At 51.9% G+C, this 20,926-nt stretch overlaps 1 protein-coding gene across 1 annotated transcript; it reads left to right on the top strand.

Annotated features, from left to right (window-relative positions):
• Window positions 1–61: 61 nt before the first annotated feature.
• On the top strand, window positions 62–20,744 carry IP6K3 (inositol hexakisphosphate kinase 3). The gene is made up of 9 exons (XM_072844848.1): window positions 62–199; window positions 425–561; window positions 1,077–1,191; window positions 1,833–2,035; window positions 11,223–11,548; window positions 16,477–16,699; window positions 17,733–17,905; window positions 18,608–18,783; window positions 20,050–20,744. The coding sequence occupies exons 5-9, from the start codon at window positions 11,350–11,352 to the stop codon at window positions 20,518–20,520; spliced, it is 1,242 nt and encodes a 413-aa protein (XP_072700949.1). The 5' UTR covers window positions 62–199; window positions 425–561; window positions 1,077–1,191; window positions 1,833–2,035; window positions 11,223–11,349; the 3' UTR covers window positions 20,521–20,744.
• The last annotated feature ends 182 nt before the right edge of the window (window positions 20,745–20,926 follow it).

The raw sequence follows: 20,926 nt of genomic DNA, 5'->3' as shown, positions 1-20,926 counted from the left end.
GCAGATCAAATAGATCCTGCTCCGGGGAGCTCACGGTTTCTAAGAATAAGACTGAAGATGGCACGGGGATTGCATGACAGCCTAATGAGACAACGTGGATCCTTGTGACGCTCGGCGATCTCGCTGCAATAGCCAGCAGTCTCAAGTATTTGGCTGCAAATTAAATCTGTGTTTTGGGAATAGTTGGCATTAAGCAGAGGTGTGTATGAAAAGCAGTTAGCTTGTTTAGCTGCATTTTGAAGAGATTGACAGCTTGGAGGGTTGTGAAACTGTAAATATGCGTTTAGCAGGTTGATCAGTATTCCTGTGGCCCATAATAAAGCAGTTATTTAAAGCAGGGGATGGGATGGTGCAATAAGTCTATGGAAACTGAGTGAGGGTGCCTCAAGCTTCATGTGTTTTGCACTTGTTCTCCGAAACGCAGATCCCTCGCACGTTGAGTGTCTGAAGTCAACAGCCGCTGCAGAAAATCTTGACACTGGTCCAAGCTGCTCATCCTGTGTATTGTGGCATCCTCGGGCCGTGGCTAGCTCGCCTCTTTTTTGGGACGTGAAGTGCCAGGTGATGGTATAGGAAGACTGGGAAGCAATGAGGGTGTTGGATACAGCGCTGGGGTGGGAAGGGTGTCCCTTCCTCCCCTTGCTCCTAGGCTGTTGCTTGTCACTGGACACATTGCTTCCCTCCTTGTGTCCCAAGGGTTAATACACTTTAAGCAAGGCTATTACAAAGCACTATAAAAGGGGGGATATTTATGTCAAGGAAAAAGGCAAAAAGTCAAGTCTTAGACTATTTACCAGATCCCCAAGGTTTCCAAGGTTGCCTGGTGAGTAGAAGACACATAAGCACATCTTGATGGCGGGTCCAAGTTGTCCTTAGAGTCCATTTCCCTGAGTGTTGTCAATTCCTCTCTCACCCAAGTGTCAGTGACTCAGAACATGTGCTGCCGCGAGTTTCAGCTTCTTCAAAGTCTACTCCTGAAACGGCACGAGTAGTCCATGAATCATCGTTGTGTAACTTCTGTGGACATGGTTGACTCACTCGTGTTAGAGAAATGTTTAATTAATCTTGTAATGTAGGTCTGGATGACAAAGGGGGACATTTCCACCGGCACAGAAGGAGGTTAGCTTCGCGGCGGCCGTGGAAGTCGGTGGGAGCTGGTTACCTCCTCTCTGGCGCTGAGTTGTTGCTAAGGTATGGGAACAAAAGGGAAGCAAGGCTAAATCTCTCCTCTGAACCTGCATTCCTCTTCAGATGCTTTTACCCAGTCTAGGTTGCTAAGTTACAGCTGAAATATATTCAAGGTTAAGAAATAGTCTTCAGTTTGGTGTAATTACATGTGCCAGAGGATGTTTGCTTTCAACCAAGCTGCCATGATGTTTTCTGCGATAGTCTTCCCCCCGTGTCCCTTCTTTCATTTGCTATCTTGAGAGCAGAGAAGACTAGTTTCATGCCACGCTCACTGCCAAGCTCCTGCTTGCTCTGTACAAACCGTATTGATAATTTCTGTGGTACTAGCAGTTTTCCCAGAACCCCAGGTCCATGCAAAGAAGAGGGAATAGCTGGGTTCATCCCCCTGCCCTGCTCTCCTTACAACTTGCAGTCGCTCAACCAGAGTTGCTAGCATCCCCCTCCCACTTTCCTGCAAAGTATTAAGTTCCTATAAATAAATTCTCCAACGGTGGGCTGATAAAGCCATTGCATCCCCTTACTGTCAGAAAGGAAAATATGTACCAACAAGGAATCTAAAATAAAATTTGCCCTTTATCTTTTCATTTCCTGCTTCCATTTAAAGCCTTTCACATTAAATGTTTTGTCTCCTGCTGACATGACAGCTGATGCTGTGCCTTATTTATGGGGCGCAGAGTCAGGGCGCTGTGCCAGTTCTCCTGGAAAGATCAACGTGAATCAGAGAAGAAAAAGCACGGCCAGTGAGTCCTGCCCGAAGACATGGCCCCTGTCCGAAGCAATCACTCCCCAATGCCTGCCCTGGGATTTCCACTGTGACTTCATTCAACCTTTAAATAACAGCCGCCAGGTAGGTGTTGCAAAAGGTTTTTGTTCGTGTTCATTAACGGACCCTCGCTACAGCAGAGAGCGAGGTGTGAGTCCTGTCCCACCTCCCTCCCCCTCGGAGGGCTGCCAGCAGCTGCAGAGCAGACTCCAACATGGGGAGCAGACCTCTGCGCTAACCTCCAAGTAGCACGTTATTTTTGTAGAGACACTTCTGTACGGCTGGTGAGGTCTGATGCAAAGCCCACGGGTGTCTTTGAATTGGCTCTCCCAGGTGAGGAGACACCCAGTGGGTGGTGGAAACCTTGCTTGGCTTCGAGCTCGTCTCGCCCAGGGGCAGAGCGTGGGCTCTGTGCTGTGGGAGCCCCCCCGTGCTCCCCCTTCCCCGGCTCCTGGCAGAGCAGCGGCTCCCCAGGGACGTGCTCTCGGGTGGCAGGAGGACTCCAGAGCCTCCGCTGATCTCCCCTCTGACGGAGGAGACCACCTGCCGTGTGTCACTTTGCAGCGACCTGCCGTAGGGCCAGATTCAGTGTTTACATCCCGGCTCCAAAACAGCTCTTGGCATCCAAACAGCAACAGCAGAGGAAAACACCCTAGGGTGGCAAGGAGCTGCTGGTCAGGGGCATGGAGCCACTTCCATGTAAAACAGCCCAGAAATGGGTCCCAGGGGGCTGCTCCCTCTGGGAGAGCAGCACCGGCTTTGCTCCCAGCTGGCGTCCCAAAGGTGCCACCAGCAGCAAGGACACCTCGACAAGGCTGTGTTTGCCAGCCGGCGGGTGAGGCTCCAGCACCCATCAGCAGCACGAAGGGTATTTCCAGCCCCAGGGCCGGCTCGGGGCGAGGCAGGGAGCCAGCCTGGCTGCCTGGCCCGGGGGGCTGTCCTGGCAGCACCGTGCCACGGCTGCAGCTCCCGCCTGGCACCGCTGCCTGTCCGGGGAGAGAGTGGAGAATAAAACAACAGCAAATACATGAGGATGGTCCAAAGTCTTTGGAGATGCAAAGGGAAAAAACCTGCGCTGTTGGTGCCTGTGCAGGAGGGGAAAGGAGGGGTGCAGCACACAGAGCTGGTGTCAACTCCCTGCGTGTCCTCAGCAGTTTTTGTTGGTCTTTAGTTGCTTTTTCTTTAACGTCCAAGGCAAGCCTCAGTCACGCAGTTTCACTCCAGCTCTCCCGCAGATATAAATTTAGTCCTTTAATATGAGAAGGGCCCGGTGCAGGTCATGTCAGGATCAGGCTCGGTTGTGCTGAGGTTACCCGGGGGCTGGGGACCAGGCAGCCCTGGCTCACTCGAGGCTTGGCCTCCGCTTTTATTAATGACAGCGTGCCCACCCTGCCTCCAGTCCGTGCCGGGCTTGGAGAGGTTCGGAGTCAAGACTGAGGCTGCAGCTTGCAGGCTAGCCAAGGGTAATAATATCTTTGTGCCTGTAATTAGTTCCTAATTAGCATAGTTTTAATATGAGACAGAGTTACTCTCCCCTTAGAGCACTCTGCTTTTTACAAGAGGCTGAGTAATTGCCTCTGCGGCTGCTCGGCAGCGGCAATCAGCCCGGCTGCCTGTGTGGGGACCCCGCAGCCGCTCACAGGCTCCGGCTCGGGCATCCTCCGTGCGTTTGTTTTAATGGAGCGATAACTGCAAAGGACGTGTCTCCTGGCCTGGCAATACGCCCGACGTAAAAATGACATTGCTTCAATTAACACATGCATTAAAAATACATACAATATCCAGCAGGATGGGCTTCTGCAAAGGAGAAAGGTGTGTGTTGGTGACGTGCTGCAGCAGCCGGACACCCGTGCTGGGCTCCCTGGGGCCACAGGGCAAACCTGGGTGCTCGGTCCTGCCTCTCACTGAGCCCAAGGGACCCCCCCAGCATGGGCCTGGCCCCCTCCTAGCAGCTCGATAATGATTAGATTTAAAGCCTGATGTGTTTGGGGATTGCATACTGGCTCAGCTTCTCTTTTGGGGGGCTTTTGGAGCAATGTGCTATAGCGCGTGAAGGACAATAAGGGCTGTCGGGACCTGCTGCTTGCCCGTTCCACCCATGTGGCAGGCACAGCAAGGGGGAGCTGGCTTGGAGACCTGCCCTGCCCCATCTGTCCTGGAAAAGGAGGAGGAAACATCAAGACCAGCCTGACACGCGGGACAAGAGAAGGAAGAAGCAGATGCTGGGAACCAGCATGTTCCTGCTGCTGGGATGGTCCGTGATGCTGAGCCGTGGCCCAAGGACCCCTCGTCCTGCGACGCTGAGCCCTTTCCAGAGACACAGGAGAGCCGGCTGCTGCCTGCTGCCTGCAGCCATCACCCCTGGTCTGCTGAAAGGCAAGAGGTGCTTCAGCCCTGGGACAGCTCTGGGCTGTGCTACCTGTACCCCTGTCCCGGGAGAGCCAGGGCTTTTGGTGGTAAGCCTAGCAGGGACCACAGCCCAGGTGGGATGGAGGAGGCAGCAGCTGGGTCCGGGTCTGCATCGGCATCCCCAGCTGCGACTGCAGCCCCAGGTCTGGGCTGGCCCTTCCTCGCTCTGCTACCCCCTTTAACGCACCTAAACCCACTGAAAACCTCCACCTCTCACGAGGGATACGTTATCAAGCGCGAGTTCTCCACAACCCCACAGCAGCAAGGTTTAAGGATAACCTATAGCTCAGCCATTCGGCCGAGGGGATGCGATCAGGGATGACACGGTGGCGAGGGGGAGGACGGGAGCGTGTTCCCCATCCCCGAGCAAGGCGCCCTGCCTGGAAAGGTCGCTCAGTCTCCCCCAGCCATGTGTGTTTTACTCCCAGCCTGTCCTCTCCCATGGCCTCTGGCTGCTCCAGGGCCTTCACGGCACAGGCGATGCTGAGGAGAGCCGAATCGTGGCTGGGGGACATTTCACCCCACCGCTGGAAGGTGGCGAGGTACCTTAGGGGAATTTACACCCTGAGTTTTTGACACCTGTATTGCGTTTTGCTGAGATTGGCCGATGGGTTCAGAAATTGTTGGTGGGGGATGCACCGTGGCTGGCCTTGCAGAGTGCCCACATCAGCTATTTTTCCTTCAGAAACCAAGATTTTAAAAAAGAAAAAAAAAAAAAAAGGCACTTTCCTGAACTAATATCCCAGCATAAAGCAGAGTGAAGTCAGGGCTCTGGAAACAGGGTCTTTGTTTCATCCTTGTCTTTAATCTTGGCCTCTGCCCCAGACCATCAGTTCGATCCCTCTGGTCTTCATAAGCCTGTTTTCTCCCCTCCAGTTAGCAAGAATTACCACATCCATCAATCGTTATCTCAGCAGCGAGATTTTCTTCCCAACCTCCTGCTGTTTTGCTGCAAAGCCCTCCCAGCGCCTTCCCCATTGCAGCCTGCGGGGCCCCAGTCGCGGGCACTGGTTTGCTGATGTCCTCAAGTTACTGTTGGGGACCGGTCTGGGTCCCCTGGGACGGGGGGAGGAGAGCAGGCACCACCCCCTGCTTGTCCTGGGGGATGTCTGGATCCCCTAAATAATATATGGGTCCTGTCTTCTTGGGATGCACGGGGCTGGCACGGCATGTCCAGAGCACGCCTACCCTTGGCACGTGCTGGAGAGGATACGGGCAGCGGGTGTCCGGAGAGGGTCTGCAGGGGGCCGGGAGGCACGCGCTGTCCTTGACTTGCTGGAGGAGACAATTTGGCCCTGGCAGGAAGCTCCCCGGGACTTTTCCATTCCCCCACCGGTCCCAAAGCGCCAGGGTGTCATTTTTCCCTGCACGAGGCTGTTGCAGGGTCGGGGCTGGGCGGCTGCGGGCTCCGCTCCCTGATCCACTCACCCGCTGCATAGCTTTGGGCAAACCCTGGTCTCGCCCTGTGCCTTGCCTCCCTTGCCATAAACAGCTTTTCTTTGCTAAACCCCTTTAGCTCAGCGGTTCGGTCTGTCCCACAGTATCCCGGCTCCTCTCGCCACCTCCCTCCAGCCATCGCAGCCCCTCTGTCCCGTCCTCCCCTGCATCGCCCCGGTGTGTTTTCCCCACGCAGGGAGCAAAGAGTCGGTGGGTTTCTTTGCTGGGAGCTCCGTGAAGCTGGTGTCCGTCCCGCTCCCACCGCCAGCCCCCTGCCCTTTCCCCGCCGGGGAGCAGCCGGGCTCCCAGCCCGCTCCTGCGTGGAGGTGATAAACACTGGTGGGGCCGAGCCGGGGGGGCTTTTACAGGCGGTATGGTGGAAAACAGGCTGGAAAAAAAGCAACAGTTGTTTTCCTGAAGAGGTGATTACGCAAGGGAGCCAGAGCGTGGCCACGCTTTCTGGAAAGCCTTGCACGCGGCTGGCCCCTTCTCCCTCCATCCTTAATCCTCTCGCACACGCAGCTTTGTTTTCCTTTAACACCCAAGGGTGTCTCTCCCCACTTTAAAGCTCAGCTGTCAGCTGGACATACCAGGCGCTTGCCAGCATCGACGGCAGCAGTCAGGTGATGGCCCAAATGTCCACAGCCTCTCCCCGCTCCCTCATTTCTCATACTCGAGCCACACCAAGAAGCAGCGAGAAACCCAGCCCGGGCAGCACCCCGAGCCCACGCTCGCTGCCGAGCCCAGACCGGTCACATACACCCAGCAGGTAAGATCCAGGGCGGCTTCTGCATCAGCATCGGCCGCCTTCCAGGGCAGGATGAACAAACACTTGATTTTGGAGAGTGAGCGGGATATTATTAGGAAGGCTCCGAGCGCAGCCGTGGCTTGCGGGAAGGGGTGGGAGTGAGGGGGACAGCCGGCACCTGGGGGGCTACTGCAAGCCCCTGGAGCAACTCGGGGTCTGCAAAAAATGAGCCTGGTGGCTTTCGGTTCTCCATCGCGCTCATGGCATTGCCAGAAAGCGCGGGGATGCTCGGCAAAAGGGCAGAAGGTGTTTGGTGGTGTGAAAGGCAGAAATAGGGCAGGGGGGCAAGGGGACCCGTACCCTTTCCCGCGGGACGCAGTGGCACCATATCCCCCCGTCCCATGGCACTGCTGGCAGCCCTGAGCTTCCTACCGCGGTCCAAAGGCACGGTCCAAAGGCACGCTCCCGCGTCCCACCAGGAAGCCCAGCCCTCGGCAGCCCCGCTGCTGCCCTGCACCGTCTCCCGATGCCCATGCCAGCCCCGGCGTGGGCAGGGGGCTGTCAGCAGCCTGCCAGCCCCTGCTAACACAACTCCCATCCCTCCCCATCGATCCTGCGGCTTCCCGCAAAGCAGCCGAATCAGTCCTTCGGTGCAGCAAACCGTATCTTTGCATCTTCTTCGTGAGGGATGTGGGGACCAGTCCTCAACTTTATGAACATCATTTTCTTTCAAGAAAGGAAATGTAAGATAAAAGAGCTGAGGGTTTCTGCACGTAAGGATTTATGGCAGGATGGTTAGAGCTGGGTTTCTTGCCGAGAGCTGAGCTTTTCAATCCCAGCGTGATGCTGCCCTGCAACTATTTCTGACTTTGGCTGTAGTCGAGGGAAGAGCAGGAAAGGCAGATTTGAAGGTTCACTGAGGGTTGCAGCTGCTTGCCCGCCCTGCTTGCTTGCTTGCCCGTGCAAACAGCCCAAGTCTGTTTTGAGCCCTGCTAGGATGGGCGCTGAGCTGGAACCGGCAGGATTTTCCTTACGGCCAAGGCATCGTGGAGTTTGGAGGCACGAGGCCAAAGACTGAAGGGAAATGGGGCAATTGGGCTTTGCCCGCACCTTGCTCTCGGGCTGGGCTGGTGCTTGGTGCAGGAGCTGGCTTTGAATCCAGGTCAGCTCCAGTACCAAGAGCTATGGACGTGCAGATCTCTTCAAATGAACAGCTACGTTATTTTCTTCCCTTTTAATAATAAAAAAAATTAGCAGCACCCTGCAGTGCTTGAAACCTGACTTTGCAGCAGGGTTTGGGATGCTCCAGGGAGCTGGGTCGCCCAGAGGTGAAGGTGCTGACCACAATATGTAACACCGAGAACATGGTCCCGTGCTGACAGAGCACTTGTTTTTAAAGTGATTTTGCTTTTTAATATTCCAAAGTATTTCTGCCAAGAGGACAGAAGGTTTCAAGGCGTGGGCTTTCTGCTAGGGCCAGGCTGTCTGCATTTTGCCCCCAGCATGGTGGACTCAGAGCCACAACGTTTCTGCTTGGGATGGGATGGAGTAGGCACTAATTAAAGATTAGAGAATTTAATCTGCTTGATTTCTTTTGGCTGTGTTTAGAGTTGGGAATAAATAACCTGTTTAGCTCAGACTCTTTCGACATTTAGCCCTAAACGAGAGCAGGGCAGAGGGTAACGGTACCTGGCAATCAGTGCCCCTGAATACCCTGGCTTGTGCTCCCGGCAGAGCCGTGGTCTGGCCGGTGCCAATCAGCCCGGCAGGTCCTCGTTACATATACGCGATCGTTAGAAATGCAAGTCCATCTCCGGCCAGTGATGCTGCTGGGATGCACTGGGAGGGAAGCCGGTGTGTTCTCACAGTCACCGGGGAGAAGAGCCAGGGAGATGCGTGTCTGCAGATGCTTTGAAGTATGTCGGGGCTGGCTTCTGGACAGGGGAGTTCTCTATACAGAGAAGTATTTTCCTTCCCCAATATTTTCTGACTCATCTTCATCTGCAGTGCCTGGGATGCTTTTTTTTTTTTTTTTTTTTTTTTTAGCTAGAGGAAAAATATTCAAGGTTTCTGGTTTTGTTTTTGAGGATACAGATTTATCGGTAATTCCATGTATTTTTAGCAATATAAATATCTTCTGGCATTCGCGATAACTCGAGCCGGCAGAAGTGATGTATTTCAAGATTGTCTTGTTTCAGAGGAGCTCAGAGCAGCTCAGTAAGTGTTTGCAGTAACATTTATCCGCTCCAAATGGACGAGCTGCTTCAGAACAAAAACTAAACGAAAAGAGCCCCTTTCTCTTACTGCAAATCTTGCTCCGAGTTTTGCTTAAGGGAAAACAATAAGAACCTTATCAAATTGTGGGGGTTTTTTTCCCCCAACTCTCTTCACAGTGCCAAGGTTGCCAGAACTGTAAGTGTGTTATGTCAGCCGAGTTTCAGCCTTGGACTGTCTCTGAAGCAATAAATACTGGATTGAAGTCATGTTGTGCACTCTGCTCCAAAGAGGTGTTATGACAAATCCACTTGCTTTTTGCTTTTCTCCTTTTTTAAGCAGGGAAGGAGGGGGAAGAAAAAAAAACCACAACAAACCTACAGCTTTCAAGGGAGAAATCCTCTTTAAAAGTTGCCGCAACTTAACAAAACGCTAAATGCTTTTATTAACTTCTAGAAAGGCTCTGAAGAGCTGCTTTCTTCCCCAGCTGAAAAGTACTCATCTAAGTGGCCGGGCTTTGTTCCCTCCACGCCGGTGCAGGCTGGTAATTGTAGAGTAGAAATTCCTCTCCGAAGTGCGCGGTGACGAAAGAATAGAAAAATGAGGGGGGAAAAAAACCCCACCTTGGGGGAAGGTAAAGGAGCTGCTCCCTGTGTTTTGGAGGTAGGAGTGTTTCTTCTCCCCTTTCTCTGCCTTCAACCCACTTCATCCCACTCCTCCAGGCGAAAAACAAAATGGGCACCTGTGCCGAGTGCTTGTTTGCTCGGTGGTTTAATTGCAGCAGGAGGCACATGAAGGGGAAATTTAAGCAGCAGAGCTTTGGCTTTTTGTTGCGGGATGAGGAATACGCTGCGTTTTAGTGGTTAAAGCTCCCAGGTTGGGCTGTAAGCGCTGGCACCGGAGGAAAGGCTGAGCCTGCGCTCCTTGCAGAGACCCGGGAGCAACCTGGCAGCCAGTTGCCCGCGATGGGAAGCTCCGGGTTTATTCCGGGTGTGAGCAGGGAGGTACCACCGTCCCTCTGCTATTCGGTGTCTGCTCGTCAAGGAGGGGGTGATGGTGCTGCCCCTGTCCCAGCAAGGCGTGGGGCTGGGAGAGGTGGTGTCCCTCACACCCACCAACACATCCTGGAGGCTTTGGTAGAGAGAAGGATCTTCCAAAGACGTTATTATCTACTGCACTGGGTAAAAATCGGATGCAAAACTCCCCGAGCTTGGCTGAAGGTGGAAGAACAAGGAGCAAGTCACCCGTGCTAACGGGCAGGCAAACCAGGGCTCTGCACACCCCTTTTTGAGGGCTGCAGGAACATGGACCGGTCCTCAAAAGGATGATTTTTTTTTTCCCCCCATTGCTTTTAGTTTGGGGTCTGGAGTGTCTTCCTCTGATTTTACTGCCTCGACGGTATGAAGCCATATTGCTTTTCCAGTGTAAATATTAGCTCAGCTGCCTTTTTGTCTTCCTCAGTGGCTATGGGATTCCCCTGCCCGATGTCCACCAGAGCAAGAGCCATCCATGGGCTTCTTGCAAAGAATAAAGTGAAGGGGTGGGTGTTGCTGAGGGCTTGCAAGAGAAACCAAGGCAGTACAGCACAGATGTGGTCCATGTCTGTGCTTTTCTTACCTTACTGTTTTAGAGCCAGGACTTTTTGCTGTTTAAATCAAGGAGGAATTTCTCTCGGGGCTAGAATCAGGAGCGGATCTGTTGCTGGATGCTCCCCTGGGCTGTAGCAGAGGGCAGGGCTGGAGAGCTCGGGCTGTGCTTGCGTGTGAACCGTCTTGGTGCTGGTTTGACACGTCCTCGTGCCATGTGTTAGCACGGTGGAGGAAACGCTCCTATTAGTGCTCTGGTGTTAAATGACAGGGAATGTCCCAAACTGAGGTTTCTTTAGAAGGTGCAGAAAATGTTGCTAACCCCATCAGCAGTGTTAAGAGGCAAGGGACTGCCCAGGGAGGTGAGCTTGCAAAGGCTTTATTAATAAACCTCCTTTGCAAGGAATGTCCTAGCTTGGGAAGGACTAAGACCATCATTAACACTGTCTCGTAAGGCAAACTGGGGCTATTTCCCAGCAAGGGGTGTCATTAATACAGCATATTAATAACCCGGCGTTACTGGTCCAAGGAATGCCCTGATCCAGCTGGTTTGACCAGGCCACCGCATTAACTTGATAGCTCTTCTCGATCATTCCCCTCTGTTTCTTTTGCCCCCAACAGGTCTAAATTGGGTCTTTTCTGGACTCTGCACTTCAGGCTGGGGCTCCCTGCCAGCCCCTGGGCACCTAAAGATCTCATCCCACCCGGCTGCGCCCTCGATGCCCAGCCCCGGCTGCGGCACAGGCTGCCGGCGGGCGACACAGGGGCACACGAGGCCAGGCTGAGCTCCCAGCCCTGCCGGGATGCCGGCGCAGATGGTGGCTTTGCGGTGCCTCGTCCCCTTTTCTCACGCTCCCCCATACACTCTGTTTTGCAGACACCGTCGGTGAAAACCCAGAGGGGGTGTTAACTGGCCCAGCGCGGTATGTCCCAAACCCTGCTTCCGATCCCCCTTCGCTGCTACTAAAGGGGAGCGAGCCCCCCTCCACCTTTCGCCCAGCACCATGGTGGGGCAGAGCCCCCTGGACCCCAGCGAGAGCAGGACTGCCGTCCTCCTGGAGCCCTTCGTCCATCAGGTGGGCGGCCACATGAGCATGATGAAGTACGACGAGCACACGATCTGCAAGCCCTTGGTCTTGCAGGAGCTGAGCTTCTACGAGTCGCTGCCCTTGGCCATGAGGCAGTTCACGCCCCAGTACAAAGGTAAGGGGAGATGCTGGGGAAGGAGCGAAGGGCTGGCAGTGTGGTCACCAGGATTAGTCCCGAGATTGGGATAAGGGGCTAGTGGCAGCGCGGGAGGTGCCGGCTGGCTCGGTCGGGCTGGGTCTGAGTTGTGGAGCCCCATCGCTTGTGCAGGTTTTGTTAAGCAAAGATGCTTCCCATGTGAGAGTGTGCACACGAGCAGGTCTGTGAGGCTGGGAGGGTTTCCTGGCTCTCTGTGGCTGGGGGGAGTCTCTGATGTCTAATAAGGGTTGAGCGCTGGCTGATGGCACCGAGATCCTCCCCTCTTGCCATCCCCTTGCTGCCACGGTCAGCCTTGGTGACACAGGGGACTCTCATTATGTCAAATAGGGCTGAAATTGGTCTGTTCTTGAGGGGGACAGGCATGAGAAGGTGGAGGCTGAGAGCGTGAACACGATCCCCTCCCGGGGAGCCAAGAGCCTGGGCAGCGCAGGAGTGGGACAGAGAGGGTAAGAAAAAACACAGAACAAGGGGCAGGAATAGGATGGGGTTTCCCAACGGTGTTTGCTTTGAGGATTTTGCAGGTCATGGCCCCAGATAAGTTGGTCTGATGGCACGTGAATGGCGGCACTGGATAGGTGCAGGAAAGCAGGGACTAGGAGAGTCTTGTTCAGAACAGGATTCCCAAGATCTGACACGTTATGTGCTCTGTTCAGTAGAGCTTTGAATTAGCATCCCCTGATAAGAAAGGTTTTCTGTACCAGGAGCAGAGCTAAGGGTGCCTTTGCACGATGTGCATGGCCCCATTGCTCCAGGACTTGGTTTTAGAGGAGGCGAAGGTTTGTGTCAGAGGCAGAGAAGTTGGTGAAGGCAAGGAAAGGGTCAGGGCTGGCACTAGCACAGGCTGGGGGAGGGATGGTCCTTGGGGCCAGCATGAAATACCGAGCCTGAAAAAACAGCCTAGGGATGCATCAAGCATCACTTTTGCTGGGTGCTCCACCTCAGCCAAGCCCTGCTCCCCCCAGCACTCCTGTAAGCACTGGTCCCTGGAAAACCAGAGGCACAGACACTTAACTTCTTAAAAATCAAATCCAGGCAGCTGTCCTGCCACGAGCGAGACCTTCCCGAGACAGGGAGGAGCCTCCCGCCTGCCCCTCTGCTCGGTGCCCCCATCGCTGCCTCGTCCCCCCTTCAGTTTCCCTGTCCCTCAATCTCCTCGCCCTGAGCCGCCTTCCCAGCTGACTTTCTCGGCTTAGCTATTGAAAATCAGCTCTTGGTGTCTGTGGGGGTCCTAGCATTTTTTTAAAGCCACCCTCCCTCCCTCCCTTTCTTATTCCCTCGCTATTTCTGCTTTTACTGCCAGACTTGTGCTGCTCATAAAGCTCCTGACCCTGGATTTTTGCGAGAGGCGAGAAGCTCAGCTGTCACGTAAAAACTTAAAATATCTTTTGGTCCTTCAGCGTTACAGAGAAGAGCTCAAAGTGTCAGCCGCGGTTTCGATGCACTTCCAATCCAATCTCTCCCTTTCCCAGAAAGTCAGGGGCCTTTGTAGATTTATGGGACAATATTAAAAAGATGCTTAAGAAAGAAAACAAGGCTTCCTCTAAGCAATTTTCTTTAGCAGGGGCCAGGGTTTGGTGCTGGAGAGCTGGGCCCTGCTCTGTCTCGCTAATAAAGATATTAAGCAGTCCCAGCTTATCAGTTCAGGGGTGGCCCGGTTATTAATACCTTTTTGTCTGCTTTTTCTCTTCTATTGCAAGTCCCAGTGAGTTTTGCGACAAGGGGTAATTAAATAGCAATTCTTCTCCAATTTGGCATTGGGCACACACATTTTTTATTCTGATTATAACTGTCCCAGCCCTGAATGCCAGGCAAATTAAAGAGGTGGAACATTTTCCCACGAGGGTGATGGGGGGAGATGAGCATCAGGGGGAGTAATCCTGAGGTCTTCATCATCTGTTCACATGTCTCCATGTTCCTCATCTCTATTCTTAGGCCGCGGGGCGGGACGGCTCGGGGACCATTATGTAATGATGACATTATGATGTGCAATGTTGATCAAATGTCATCATTCAAATCTAACACCGAGTCGGCTGCTTAAAAAATGTCTACCGCTCGCTTAACCATTTCAGGCAGGTTGGTGACCTTGGGACCGGCTTTCCCTCCACCAACCCCTTGCAAACCCCTGCCTGCCCCGAGCTGAGCTTGCAAGGGGATGCTGGACTTGTTTTCAAGCCCACTTCTGCTCAGATTCCTATTGCACATGGCAGTAAATAAATGCACTTGTAAATTTAAAAATAAATCCTTGAGGGTAGAGCTACATAGCAAAACGCTCCTGAGGATCACTGGGATGCCACTAGCATGGCGACAGCACCCGTAAATACCCGCTGGCTGCCTCGCTGGTGCTGGACAGGAGGTGGATTGCAGTTTTGGTGACACTAAAAGGCCAGCAAAGACAAGTTCCTAAATACATCTTTGCTCCCAGATTGATGTTTTCTTATTGCAATAAAAGAGAAGGTCGGTAGCCATGTGTTATAGATTAGATTAGTTTTGCACACATAGGTCACTTGCAGGACATATGCAAAGCCCGTATGGAAGCACACCAGGAAACAAAAGCATTTTTCAAGCCGAGACGTAGGTTTATGAAGGCAGAGTTTTCAGCTGGAAGGAGTGAGAGGATCACATTCCCTTGCAATTTAACGGCTCATTCTTGCCTTTGAAAATCTCCCCATTAATTTTCATATTAATGTAAGATACTTAAGAACTCTTAGTTTCATGCTATATATAACGTTTTTAGGGCCAGATTGTCAGCACTATGTAGATCAGCACAGCTCCATTGACTTGCAGATATGTAATTGGGACAGTTTTTAAGGTTACAGGCTGCTTTAGTGCCGTAACTGAGGCATAGTGCTAGATTTGGAATCAAGGACTCCGTTCGCCTCGCAGTGACTTTTTAAAAATAAGAAGGGTTTGATTTAGGCAAAAGATACGCTGTCTTTTTTTTCCTGCCTACCTCCCCTGAAAATTCAAAGCAGGCATCCAAGCTGATAGGAATTTCGCTTGCTCTCAGTTACCTGTAATATGGATTTTTTACGAATGGGACTCAGTGGAAGATCAGCTGGGTAACGTTGGAGCCTGAGGAAGACAGAGCTCCCTGTGCCCACCATGACCATCAGCAAAGGACTAAGATAGCTAAAAATATTACTTACCCCCTAATTAAGGTTTCCAGCCCCCCAGCTCCCTTAGCAAAGCAGCCTGTGTGTATTCCTCCCCCATTCAGTGCAAAATTGGCTGATTTAACCGAGCCTGCCATGCCACGCTGTTTGGGTTAATGCTGATTTTACAGCAAAAGGGAGCAGAAATGGTTGTGGTACCCGAGTAGAGGGGCTGTACGGAGGGCGGGAGGGAAGCGCATCCGAATACAGCTGGAGCTGCAGGGTTATGGGGTGCAGGAGCCGGGAAGGGATGGGCACCCCGAGTCTCACGGAGGTGGCCGGTGGCTGCAGACACACGGGGCTCCTGCAATTCAGGTGGTGAAAACCTCTGTCAGTCAGCAAAACCCAGCGGGCAGGACTCTGCGCACACACAGAGAGGGCAAATCCTTCTGTCTGTGTTTACTTACTATAATTTCACTTGAAATGGAGAGAAGGGAGTTTGCATATTTATTTGCTTTGGCAAATTTGCTTGAGAGAACAGAGCTCCCTTGTTTGTTAAGCTGCCGAAATGCCTCTCCCCGCAGTGCCCAACAGACCAAGTGAGGGTACCCTGGGGACAGCTGGATAAAACCCAGCTCCACGTGTTGCTGGGGTCTTTCCAGTGACGAGTTTTGCTGGTCCAACAGCCTTGACCGTCCTCTTTTGGATCTGCCTTACTGCAGCTAGGCTTGAAAGCAGCAGGGTACGACTCATGCGGCTGGCATCCCCTCTGAGACCCAAAGGGCGATGCTCTAAAAATGCCTCTGCTGCCTTGAGAGGCTCAGACAGTCCTGACAGAGGGCTGCGGGAGCAGGACTGCGGTTAACAGCCTTTCCCAGAAAGGTCAGAGCTGTCTGGTACGCAAGCCATGGCCCGCTCTGTCATTTGAGATGCGGAGGCAGCCGTCCCCATGCCAGGGATGGGCTGAAACTGGGCTAAATACGTGATGGGCTGAATGGCATTTGAGCCCTGTGATTCCTGTTAGAGTCCGCGAAAATTGCAATGCTAAAATACATAATGTTTTAAGCACTTATGGTGGAAAGTAATAATCCCCGTTCACAGTCATGCTTCTCCTTGTGCATGAACGCCAGACATGTGAAGGTCCGGTTCCCCCCATCGGCCGTTTGGGTGCTGGTCCTTGGCGCCTGGGGAAGGACACGACCATGACAATGTATGGGCATCACGTACGCAGGCAGCGCTGCCAGCCCATGCACATGCCTCTGCCCTTGCTCCTGGGGGCTCTCCAATTAAAGGAAGCAGCTGGCATGCTGGTTGTCTTTGGAAAATTCCTGGTCCCCAACCCTCCCTTTGCCTCCTGCCAATGAAACGCATTTCCAACCTTGCCGTTGTCTCAAAAAGTGAGACCTAAATCCCTTGTCATAAATAAGCCAGGAGCTCCAACGCGGGGGTCTTTGCTGGGTCACTTGCGGCATAGCAGAGCCTGGAGGGACGGAGGATAAAGGAACATGATGTTCAGAGGAGGCAGGTTTCAAGCCGAGCCTTGAGAGGAGCGATCATTAGAAAAGCCTGTGGCTGTTTTCCAGGGTCTCAGACTGATGGTGTTTATTGGGCCTCAAATCAGAGTGGGATCAGTGTGAGAGGCCACTAAAATACAAGGAGGCAGCCGTCCTGCTGAGTGCCAGCCCTCTCAGGAAGGCTGGACCACCTCGGGTGGTGCAGATGGTGACCAAGCCTATACGGTAACCCTATACGGGTTGATCTCATTCTGGTTTGTTTTTCCCCCTTTCTGTCCAGGCATCGTTTCCGTGCACCTCAAAAAGGACAGCCTTGGCAACCTGACCCTGATCGCCAGCCCCAGCCTGCAGACGGAGAGCTGCGGCCGGCTGGATAACGCCATCGGCGATTCCTCGGTGACGATATGGCACAAATGCAAGTGGGCTGCCAGCACCGGCACCGGCAGCGAGCACACGCTCGTCAGGTGGAGTCACACGCAGCTCACCAAGACCTTCAAAGACAGGTGAGGGTCTGCTGCTCCCTGCAGACGTCCTCCTGGTCCTTGCCTGCCGCTTTGGGTAGGGTCTAACCAGGATGGTTTTGGTGGCACAACTCCTGGTTTAAGGCAAAGTGAGCAAAAGCAACACCCAGCTAAGGTGAAGAAAAGCAAAGCCCACCTTGGTGGCTTCATGGTTCATCCCTTCCCCGGCTCGTGGATGGAGCGGGGCAGAGCTGGCTATCGCTGAGATGCTGTTGCTCAAATATATGCCTGAAACTCTGCTTTAAACCTGTTTCCTTGGAGTGCAGCACGCTCCAAAAGGAGAGGCCCCATGAGAACAGCCACCAAGCACACAGCACGTAACGGCCTTCTGCTGGTAACCAGCCAGAAGTAGCAGCCCTGAGGTGGTTCGATCCTGTCCTCGTCGCAGGGGAGAGCTGTCTCTGAACGGCATTGCAGCGCTTGCAAGCACGCCGCGACCTTAGGGCTTGCAGAAGCTTTCCGCAAGACATCTTTCATCTCAAACTGGTTCAGAAAAGACCTAGGTCGGCTATGACTGAAGGGAGCAATATTGCTACTGTGAAAATGCTGCCCTCGGCGTGATGGGAGTTATGGTTTTTGGATGAGCGAGACCAAGGAATGACCCTCCAAGGAGAACAAGTCTCCTCCTTGCTCCCTCCCTCCCCTCCTCGAAGCCAGCCCCTCTAAATTGAGCATCATTCCTATTGTCGGACAATTTGCCTGTGTTGTGCCCGTTAGGTAGATAAATAGAGATTCCTGGTCACTGGCACTATGAACGGTGCTTTTCACAGGAGCCAAGCACACTTTGAAATTATAATGAAAGAAAATATTGGCACCCAGCAATAGCTGGCTTTCTGAAAATTACTTTTATGGAGTAACAAAGGATCTCCGCAGGTTGGACGTGATGAATATGTTTCCTTTGAGAGTCCCTGAAAATTTACCTTATCAAGTTCAAGGCTCTGCAAAAGAGGAGGGGAGGGAATATTCTCTTCTGGAGCTTATAAACCAAACGTGTTCTTTTGTGTGTTTTGTCTAGCTGCCCAGGGAAGATGCTATTGAGGACAGACCTTCAGTACCGCACAGATTCGCTTTTGGAAGATGCAAACAGAAACCAGCCAGAAAGAAACAGCTACAACCCCTGGGGACTGCACTGTCACAGGCAGCACCTGAACCGCATGTCCTCCAAGTATAATGAGAACAAACTTCATCGTATCCTTTTTCCTCTCTTCCCTCCAGCATAGTCTTGGCTACAAATAACAGCTCGTAATCAATGTATGTTTTATTGCAGGGGGTATGCATCCCTCCTCTGCCCAGTCCCTGGGAAAATACAGAATATACAGAATATTGTTGCGCTGTTATCTTCTCCCACTGTTCAGTTGGACTAGAAGATCATTGTAGGTCCCTTCCGACTGAAATATTCTATTCTATTCTAAAAAAAAAAAAAAAGAAAAAGAAAAAAAACCCCACTTCCCGTAAAGGGTATTCAGCATAAGTCAAGGATCCCCTTGGCATACATCTAAAAACAGAACTATATAGGAATTAGCAGCTGCCTCGCCTTTTATTTTCCTGTTACACTTCATTACCCACCAGTCGTGAGTAATACCGTTTAACAACTTCTCCCACACCCACTGGAGTGAGTACAGCACCAAGGCAAGGTGTCGGCCTGACAGCCCAGGGCTACCGTGTCGCTAGAGAACGGAGCTGTTGGTGCTTTAATTGGTAGGACTGTACTACAGTAAATTAACTGAAATTGGCAGCAAGGGGCCTATAGCAATGACACGTTGGTAAAATTGGCTCAGAAAGTCTCATTACAGTCGTGAGCTATTGTGGAGAGCGTCAGCAGTTGCTCTGATTTAAGACCTCTCTCAATTAGAATTTAAAAGTATTTCGTTTCCCTTAACTCATGTTCAGAGTTTCTGTTGCTTGAAAATGTGGTATCAAAATACAACTATCCCTGCATCCTGGACTTAAAGATGGGAACCCGGCAGCATGGCGATGATGCCTCGGAGGAGAAGAAAGCCCGGCACATCAAGAAGTGTGAACAAAGCACATCTGCGTCTCTGGGCGTTCGCATCTGTGGGATGCAGGTAAGACGGAGCCTCGGTCCTTTTGGTGTTTGCCTGACACACGGCTTGAAACCAAGCTGGAAATCTAAAGGGACTCTTTCCTTTGTTGGTGTAAATTGAAGCAGTTTCATTCCTGTCTCCCTCCAAATACAGGCTGTAAAGAACTGGCCACTCGGCTGTGTGTCCTGTCCTCGCGCAGGCGAGGATGCTTAGGGAAGAGTATAGAATATGGCACGTATAGGGTAACCCTTGCCCATATCCCCTCTTTGACGTCTGGAGATTTGGCTGCTTTCACAAGCGGTGGCTGCATAAGCACCACCCCGCACCACTGGCACCAGTATGAGCAGCTGGAACCAGTTCACCCCAGCTGAGAATCTGCCTGTACATGAACACAGATTCCCCGCTCATGCTCAGCTCTTGGCTGCTGCACAAAAAAGAAAAAAAAAAAAAGCATCCCTTACTCCACTCATGCCTTCGCAGAGCTGTCTCATCCTGTCGCTGCAAGAGCAAGGGGGTTATTTTGTGCTAAATATTATGGTTCCTCTTGCTCAAAATCGCTGCCCTTCCTCCTAGAAACCGAAACCACGCATTTGTTTCACTCACACTTCTCAAGCAGGCTTCAAAATGTTGTTCTGCTTTGCCTGAAGGATAATTATGACAATGATGATTATAAAGCACATATATAGCAGCGTAAACACTCGGTGTCAAAGCCTGCGTCCCTTTCTGGTCTCTGACATCCATCTGTTGAGCAGATTATCCTTTAAATTACAACTGGCATGTGAGCTAATTCTACATTCAATCCCTCGTTTCTTACTCAGTGTTACCAGAGCCTCACATACAAATTTCTGTCTACATCTTGTCTCTCTGCGTTTAAGAAAGCAAGATTATTGCTACCCGTGCATTACGTATTGCGAGAAGGTACAAAGCTGGGGTATTCCTGTACTGCTGCAAACTCCTACCATAGCCAGAGGGGAAATGCTGTAAATCACTAGTGACAGGGCTATGACTTAACAGCTATTTGGGTTTCACAAAGGGGTAATTTATAGCAGTACAACAAGAATCTGCACTAGTGGTTTAAATTGAATAGTTTAAATCTCCAGAAAAGACAGGAGGTGGGATTCAGTGAGAAGCCTGCAGTACATTGCCAGCATTGCTAGATATTGCTAGACTGCGGAGGATTTGTGTCCCATTTCTCAGCTTGGGTCTGAACTTTTTAGATTAGGGTGAAATCCAGAGCTTTGGGAAAACTGAACAACTGAATCTGGATTGTTGCTCTCTCTCCTCAAGGTCTACCAAGCGGACACTGGCCATTTTCTCTGCAAAGATAAGTATTACGGCAGGAAACTCTCACCGGAGGGATTCAGGCAAACCTTGCACCAGTTCCTGTGCAACGGTAACCACCTCCGAACGGATCTCCTGGAGCCCATCATCCTGCGGCTCAAAGCTCTGCTTTCTGTCATTAGGAAGCAAAGCTCTTACAGGTTCTACTCCAGCTCACTTCTCATCATTTATGATGGACAGGAGCACAAGGAGAACACGGCACCCTTGGATAATCACCTTCACCTCCAAAAAACAAACTGCACCATGTCACACGGCACTAGTCACTCCAGAGTTGACGTCCGCATGATAGACTTTGCCCACACCACTTTTAAAGGCTCCAAATGCAATCACACCACTTACGATGGGCCAGACCACGGCTATATTTTTGGCCTGGAGAATCTCATCAAAATCCTTCAGAGTATCTCCGAAGGAAAATGACAAATTCTGTGAAATAGCCTGGATTTACTAGTGACCGATAGCCCTGAAAAGTACCGCATTGGGTCAGTTGTATGGGACCCTCACCACTGCTGGATGTCACGTGCACGGTTTGGAATGAGAGCATGGACAGCTTGCTAGGAAAGTGCAAAAACCGCTGCGTGCCATTACTGAACTCAAGCATAAAAAGCAAAGAGCTGAAAGAACCTGTTCTGCCTGCAATCAATCAGAAGATTTATTTTCCTTTCTTGTTTTACTGCTGTCCTTGATTTATTTGTGAGCCAAAAGAAAGCATTACTTGAAAGAGTCTTAATGATAAAATAGGACCTGCTCACCTCTACACTCACGAAGCCAAGCAGGCTAAGGAGATATTGTGCATTTGAGTGAGACTATTAAAATGAGCTGGCAG

The sequence above is a fragment of the Ciconia boyciana genome, chromosome 23, assembly GCF_034638445.1.
Source record: "Ciconia boyciana chromosome 23, ASM3463844v1, whole genome shotgun sequence".
Lineage (NCBI taxonomy): Eukaryota > Metazoa > Chordata > Aves > Ciconiiformes > Ciconiidae > Ciconia > Ciconia boyciana.
This window is presented reverse-complemented; position numbering and strand designations above follow the sequence as displayed.